The sequence below is a fragment of the Anguilla anguilla genome, chromosome 4 (assembly GCF_013347855.1).
Source record: "Anguilla anguilla isolate fAngAng1 chromosome 4, fAngAng1.pri, whole genome shotgun sequence".
NCBI classification, from domain to species: domain Eukaryota; kingdom Metazoa; phylum Chordata; class Actinopteri; order Anguilliformes; family Anguillidae; genus Anguilla; species Anguilla anguilla.
In genome coordinates this window covers 67,069,444-67,076,943 of record NC_049204.1, presented here as the reverse complement: position 1 = coordinate 67,076,943, position 7,500 = coordinate 67,069,444, and the positions used below count along the sequence as shown (strand labels likewise).

Here is a 7,500-nt window from a genome sequence, read left to right as displayed (position 1 = left end):
GGGATGAGACTGTGCTGGAGAGGAATTAAGGGGATGAGACTGTGCTGGAGAGGAATTAACGGGGATGAGACTGTGCTGGAGAGGAATTAAGGGGATGAGGCTGTTATAGAGGATTAAAGGAGAATGTGACTGTTATAGAGGATTAAAGGAGAATGTGACTGTTATAGAGGATTAAAGGAGAATGTGACTGTTGTACTGTGTGTTATTAATGTAGTTAACATCCCTGTTTTTTTTTTCAGGCACCTGCCAGAGTTTCTATTCTGAAATGAGGATCAGGATGGGGAGCCCAACATGCCGTTCTGCAGCGTGGAGCCAGAAAGCACAGGAGCTGTACCGCCCCCTGCTGGAGGTGCTCCATGCCGCAGGGCCAAAGTTCCTCTCCCATCTGTCAGGTACGCGAGCACTCTCCTGTCTCATAGCGCTGTCTCACTCTCACGCGCCGAACCCTGACTCTGGAACCGGGGTCTCCCCATCGGGTCCCGTGAATCCGCAGGGGTCTGCTGGTCTAAAAGCCAGCAAACTCAGGTGAGGCGATTTAACTGAGCGAAAACCTGCTTTAATTGATGTATTTAGTGCTGAGTGACACTGGACACCAGCAGGCCCCATAGCTGGCGTTCCCTGTACTAAGAGATTAGATCGTGCTTGATTATGTGTCTGACAGGAGTGACGGTAAGGTGTGTCTTTGTGTCAGGTTTGGGGGTTCGCCAGGGTACTCTGCGTCTTGGGGAGCGGGTGTTTGAGCTGGTCCTGCGGAGGCTGAATCGGGGAGACCCCCCTGATTTCGGACGGGTGCCTGATCTGCTCCCCCTGCTGAGGCTGTCCAGCTGTCTCAGGCACCACAGAGCAGCCTACCTGCTGGCTGTCATTCACCTGGCCGGCCTGGGCACGCCCACCGACACACTGCAGGTAACGAAGACTCCGCTACTGGCCACAGCATTTTACTACTGACCGCAGCGTTTCACTACTGACCACAGGGACCGCTACTGACCACAGCGACTCCCCTACTGACCACAGCATTTCACTACTGACCACAGCGACCGCTACTGACCGCAGCAACTGCTACTGACCACAGCGACTCCACTACTGACCACAGTGACCTCTACTGACCACAGAGTTTCACTACTGACCACAACGACTCCACTACAGACCACAGCGACCGCTACTGACCTCAGCGTTTCACTACTGACCGCACAGTTGCTTTTCATGATGACAGACGTTGTCCTGGTGTGTGTGTGTGTGTATGCCGGGTGTCCTGGTGTGTGTGTGTGAGCCTGGTGTCTAGGTGTGTGTGTGTGTGTGTGTGCGTGTGTGTGTAAGCAGGTGTCCTGGTGTGTGTGTGTGAGCCTGGTGTCCAGGTGTGTGTGTGTGTGTGTGTGTGTGTGTGTATGCCGGGTGTCCTGATGTGTGTGTGTGAGCCTGGTGTCCAGGTGTGTGTGTGTGTGTGTAAGCAGGTGTCCTGGTGTGTGTGTGCGTGTGTGTGTAAGCAGGTGTTCTGGTGTGTGTGTGTGTGTATGCCGGGTGTCCTGATGTGTGTGTGTGAGCCTGGTGTCCAGGTGTGTGTGTGTGTGTATAAGCAGGTGTCCTGGTGTGTGTGTGTGAGCCTGGTGTCCAGGTGTGTGTGTGTGTGTGTGAGCAGGTGTCCAGGTGTGTGTGTGTGTGTGTAAGCAGGTGTCCAGGTGTGTGTGTGTGTGTGTAAGCAGGTGTCCTGGTGTGTGTGTGTGAGCCTGGTGTCCAGGTGTGTGTGTGTGTGTGTGTGAGCAGGTGTTCTGGTGTGTGTGTGTGTGTGTAAGCAGGTGTCCTGGTGTGTGTGTGTGAGCCTGGTGTCCAGGTGTGTGTGTGTGTGTGAGCAGGTGTTGTTCATGGTGTTGTTTGTGGTGTTTCAGGGTCGTGTGTACAGTCTGATGGCTGCTCAGGGGGATGAGCGACTGGCGCTGATGCACCTCGGCTACAAGCACATGCAGGGCATCGACGGCTTCCCCAAGGACCCCCGCATGGCGTACAGTTACTATGCCAACCTGGGCAAGCAGACGTGTGCGGACAGGTGGACAGTGCAGACCACTAAGGTAATTTACCCTTTCACCTACACCAGGTGAGATAATTCACGCTTTCACCTACACCAGGTGAGATAATTTACCCTTTCACCTACACCAGGTGAGATAATTTACCCTTTCACCTACACCATGGGAGATAATTTACCCTTTCACCTACACCAGGTGAGATAATTTACCCTTTCACCCACACCAGGTGAGATAATTTACCCTTTCACCTACACCAGGTGAGATAATTTACCCTTTCACCTACACCAGGTGAGATAATTTACCCTTTCACCCACACCAGGTGAGATAATTTACCCTTTCACCTACACCAGTGAGATAATTCACCCGTTCACTCACACCAGAGATAGCGAAGGTGAGGTAATTTGCCCTCCTGATGTTGATGGAACGAGGGGAATCTTTGCTTCAGTAAACGCAGTGTAAGGGTCCAGTGGAGCCAGTCAGCCACAGTGGGGGGCCCAGGTGGCAGAATGGCCTGTTCTTTGTTCTCTGAGGTTCTGTTGTCCTTTGATATCTCAGTCCCAGAATGCATCTGTTGCCCTGCCCCGTGTGCAGAGAGCATGCAAAGCCTTTGATGTGTCATTAACAGGGACGGTCTCTTTATGGTTGAAAAGCTCTGCATTTCTACGTGCTTTCAGTGTTGTGTGGGCTTGTGTTTTTCTCTCTAGCAATACCCAACAGAGCATGTTCTCCTGAACGACGACGATGCGCTCCAGGATCAAATGGACCAGACAGACGACGTCTTTCTCTACCTGCAGTTTCAGGCAGATAGAGGAGACATTGATTCCCAGGTACATTTAGTGTGTGTGTGTGTGTGTGTGTGTGTGTGTGTGAGCATGTGGTGTGTGTGTGTATGTGTGTGTGTGTGTGTGTGTTTGTGAGTGTGTCTGTGAGCTTGTGTGTGTCTGTGAGTGAGTGTGTGTGCGTGTGTGTATGTGTGTGTGTTTGTGTTCGTGAGTGTGTCTGTGAGCTTGTGTGTGTCTGTGAGTGAGTGTGTGTTTGTGTGTGTCTGTGAGTGAATGTGTGTGAGTGTGTGTGTGTGTGTGTGTGTGTGTGTGTTTGTGTGTGTCTGTGAGTGAATGTGTGTGAGTGTGTGTCTGTAGTGCATGTGTGTGTGTGTGTTTGTGTGTGTCTGTGAGTGAATGTGTGTGTGTGTGTCATATGATCTCATAAATGACACTGTATTTATCTGAGATGAGGTTGATCTCTCTGCAGAAAGCACTGGCCAGGATTCTGTTCTGGGGCCAGAGGGGCGTATCCAAGGATGTTGGGACGGCAGTGAAGTGGTTTGCCAAGATTGCCATGGAAACAAAAGATGCCCTCTCCATGTACGACTACGCCATCATACTCTTCAAGGTGAGGGGCTGCTCCATCAGTACTGTTCCAGTTGAAGGGCTGCTCCATCATACAGTTCCAGTTGAGGGGCTGCTCCATCAGTACAGTTCCAGTTGAGGGGCTGCTCCATCATACAGTTCTAGTTGAGGGCCTGCATCATCATACAGTTCCAGTTGAGGTGCTGCTCCATCATACAGTTCTAGTTGAGGGCCTGCATCATCATACAGTTCCAATTGAGGTGCTGCATCATCATACAGTTCCAGTTGAGGGGCTACTCTACACTGTAAAAAACTGTAAAATGTAAAATTAGTAAATTTTTTAAAAACACTGTCAAAGTCATGTTGTATAATGCCAATAGCTCATTTTTTATGGCCATCCCATAATATTGTATCATATCTGCTCAGCCAACAGAAGTATTTGTATTTGAATAAAAACCAGAAGTGGGTGTGATGTAAACTGGAAGTGGGTGGAGTTTAACACTGAAGCTTTATAAAATGCCAAAAATCCCAGCTAAAATGTTCTGTTGATTTTGTTTGTTAATACCTTTTCTTCCCTCTTTGTTGAAGCCCCACTTTACCTGTATGTTTGATTTGCATAAGCTTGGGTAAATCAAAGAGAAAAATGTAATCTATTATCTCCACCTATTGTGCTTTTACTTAAACTTCCCCGAGTTGTGTTTTGTAAAGACAAGCTTGTGCACACGAGCTGGGGGCAGTCTAGAGTGATGGGGAGACACAACCTCCCCCGCTATACTGACAGATCACTTGGATGAAAATCTCCTTGGGGGGCAGGTCAGATATTTTACAGCCCCATGAGCCAGTGCTGGGTGTGTCATTAGCCAACAGCCTGAGTCTGTAATGTTTCAACTCTAGACAGGCTGTGTTTTTTACGACATACCACCGCTCCACTGATGGCCGGCGGCGTCAGATCTATCCAGCGCTACAGCATCGAGTTCTGCCCCAGCAGCGACCTACAGATTACAAAACCATTTATCGCAGAACTGTTTTCTTGAAATAAAGGACACAACTGAATCCATCTGAGCATTTACATTTCTAAATTATAGCGGTTTTGTTACATAGACTAAGGGAAAATGAATCGAGGCGTATCACGGGAACACTAAAATACAGAAAAGCGCTAAAATGTGCAGGACAACAAAACACAAAACACACAACGGGACAGTGGTTAAAGAGCAGTGACGCTGGTGGACGTCAGGCTGGACGGTACTGGGTGGTACTGGGTGGTAGTGGACGGTACTGGGCGGGACTGGGCGGTACTGGGCGGTACTGGACGGTACTGGGCGGTACTGGGCAGTACTGGGCGGGACTGGGCGGTACTGGGCGGTACTGGGCAGTACTGGGCGGTACTGGGCGGTACTGGGTGGGACTGGGCGGGAATGGGCGGGACTGGGTGGTACTGGGCGGTACTGGATGGTACTGGGCGGTACTGGGCGGTACTGGGCGGTACTGGACGGTACTGGGCGGTACTGGGCAGTACTGGGCGGGACTGGGCGGTACTGGGCGGGACTGGGCGGTACTGGGCGGTACTGGGCAGTACTGGGCGGGACTGGGCGGCACTGGGTGGGACTGGGCGGGAATGGGCGGGACTGGGTGGTACTGGGCGGTACTGGATGGTACTGGGCGGTACTGGGCGGTACTGGACAGTACTGGGCGGTACTGGGCGGTACTGGGTGGGACTGGGCGGTACTGGGCGGTACTGGACGGTACTGGGCGGTACTGGGCGGGACTGGGCGGTACTGGGCGGTACTGGGCGGTACTGGGTGGTACTGGGCGGGACTGGGAGGTACTGGGCGGTACTGGACGGTACTGGGCGGGACTGGGCGGTACTGGGCAGTAAAATAGCGCGGCGTTTCTCGTGTAAAGGCTCAGGTCGCGGGTTCTGGGTCCATGGGAACCTGTGCGTTTCCCTTCCTGCGTCTGATTTCTCTCTGTTTTCTGGGTTCTCAGGGGCACGGCGTGAAGAAGAACACAACTCTGGGGCTCAAACTGATGGAAAAGGCAGCATCTATGGTGAAATAACCTTGTCCTTTTGTGCATGATTGTGTGTGTGTGTGTGTGTGTGTGTGTGTGCGCGTGCATGATTTTGTGTGTGTGTATGTGTGTATGCGTGCATTCTTGTACATGTACAGTATTTGCATGCATGTTTATGTATATATGTGTGCATGCTAGTTTTAGTGTGTGCACATGTTTATGTGTGTTGTGTGCATGCATGTTTATGTATGTGAGTGTGCATGCATGTTTATGAGTGTGAGTGTGCATGCATGTTTATGTGTGTATGTTTATGTGTGAGTGTGCATGCATGTTTATGTGTGTATGTTTATGTGTGTGAGTGTGCATGCATGTTTATGTGTGCATGTTTCTGGGTGTGAGTGTTAATGCATGTTTATGAGTGTATGTTTATGTGTGAGTGTGCATGCATGTTTATGTGTGCATGTTTATGTGTGAGTGTGCATGCATGTTTATGTGTGTATGTTTATGTGTGTGAGTGTGCATGCATGTTTATGTGTGCATGTTTCTGGGTGTGAGTGTTAATGCATGTTTATGAGTGCATGTTTATGAGAGTGCTGTCTGTCTCTGTTCTGCAGGGTTTGCTGGAGGCAGTGAATGGGATGGGCTGGTATTACAGCAACTTTATGGCGGACACAAACACCGCAGTCCGGTACTTTGAGAAAGCAGCGGCGAACGGGAGTAAGGACGGCGTGTTCAACCTGGGACTGATCCATCTGCACGGGGACTACCCGGGCAAGCCAGGGAAGAATGAGGTACCAACATAAGAGTGTTACAATCTGACATTTACACACATCTCAGCGATACTGTGCTGTATTCAAAGCAACGCGTTGAGGGCGGGGCAGGCTGAGGGTGTGATGCGTTGTCAGGCTGAGGGTGTGATGCGTTGTCAGGCTGAGGGTGTGATGCGTTGAGAGTGTTGTCAGGCTGACGGTGTGATGCGTTGTGCCCCAGACCGCCGCGTTCCAGTTCTTCCGCAGAGCCGCCATGTTGGGCCACTTTGACGCCGCGGTCATGGCAGCCTGGTACTACGCCACGGGAAGCCTGGACGGAGTGCCCAGAGACCCAGAGAAGGCTGTCAGGTGAGAGAGTTTACCTGAACACCATGCTCAGGTGAGAGAGTTTACCTGAACACTGTGCTCAGGTGAGAGAGTTTACCTGAACACCGTGCTCAGGTGAGAGAGTTTACCTGAACACCGTGCTCAGGTGAGAGAGTTTACCTGAACACCGTGCTCAGGTGAGAGAGTTTACCTGAACACCGTGCTCAGGTGAGAGAGTTTACCTGAACATTGTGCTCAGGTGAGAGAGTTTACCTGAACACTGTGCTCAGGTGAGAGAGTTTACCTGAGCAGCTGTGTGAGGTAAGATCGTTTACCTGAGCAGCTGTATGAGGTAAGACTGTTTACCTGAGCAGCTGTGTGAGGTAAGACTGTTTACCTGAGCAGCTGTATGAGGTAAGACTGTTTACCTGAGCAGCTGTGTGAGGTGTGTACTGTATGTTCCCGGTGCAGGATGCTGAAGATGGTGTCTGAGAAGAATGGATACCTGGGATACGTAGTGCGAACCGGCCTCCGGGCCTACCTGCGAGGATCCAGGTGTGTTTGTGTTCCTGCACCCTCTCCCCCAGCCGTGCGTCTCCCTGAGCGCTCATACACATTCTGTTTCCTGTTTCAGACAGGAAGCACTCCTGAGTTACACTGTCGCCGCGGAGACCGGGTTTGGCGTGGCGCAGAACAACGCAGCCCACCTGTGTGAGGTAACGACCGAACCTTGAGCTTGTGCGGCTAGCGTGTAACTCACACGTGACTCACCTGTAATTAGCACGGAGCTATGTGTGCATGCGTGTACATCACAGGGGACAGACTTCCTGCTTGTGAGGTGAGGGAGTGTCCAGATCTCATGTCAGTCATGCCTAAGTAGCATGGATATCGTAGTGTTGCCTATATGTACATCATCAATAGCAGTGTGTGATTGATTGAGTATTCACCACTGTGGTTTAGTCAGAGGCTGACAGGCTGTTCTGTACTTAACCAGGAAGTGGAGCCCAGTTCCCGGTGTAAATGGAGATACCACAACCAATCCACCTA

The 7,500-nt window shown here is 51.1% G+C and overlaps 3 protein-coding genes across 3 annotated transcripts in view; 2 read left to right on the top strand and 1 right to left on the bottom strand.

Annotated features, from left to right (window-relative positions):
• Nucleotides 1–7,500, bottom strand: part of LOC118225953 (tripartite motif-containing protein 16-like) — a 972,804-nt gene that overhangs the window by 150,382 nt on the left and 814,922 nt on the right. The window lies entirely within an intron of this gene.
• LOC118225964 (tripartite motif-containing protein 16-like) overlaps nt 1–7,500 on the top strand; it is an 890,716-nt gene that overhangs the window by 521,282 nt on the left and 361,934 nt on the right. The gene's annotated exons all lie outside the window — the stretch shown is intronic.
• Nucleotides 1–7,500, top strand: part of LOC118225936 (protein sel-1 homolog 3-like) — a 19,245-nt gene that overhangs the window by 7,528 nt on the left and 4,217 nt on the right. The window contains exons 9-19 of the mRNA XM_035415065.1: nt 240–392; nt 692–906; nt 1,884–2,063; nt 2,723–2,845; nt 3,270–3,410; nt 5,354–5,416; nt 5,992–6,168; nt 6,368–6,495; nt 6,925–7,008; nt 7,088–7,169; nt 7,448–7,500. The exon at nt 7,448–7,500 is cut by the window's right edge and continues 23 nt beyond it. Of these exons, the coding sequence (XP_035270956.1) occupies nt 240–392; nt 692–906; nt 1,884–2,063; nt 2,723–2,845; nt 3,270–3,410; nt 5,354–5,416; nt 5,992–6,168; nt 6,368–6,495; nt 6,925–7,008; nt 7,088–7,169; nt 7,448–7,500 (1,399 nt within the window). The remainder of the gene's footprint in view (nt 1–239; nt 393–691; nt 907–1,883; nt 2,064–2,722; nt 2,846–3,269; nt 3,411–5,353; nt 5,417–5,991; nt 6,169–6,367; nt 6,496–6,924; nt 7,009–7,087; nt 7,170–7,447) is intronic.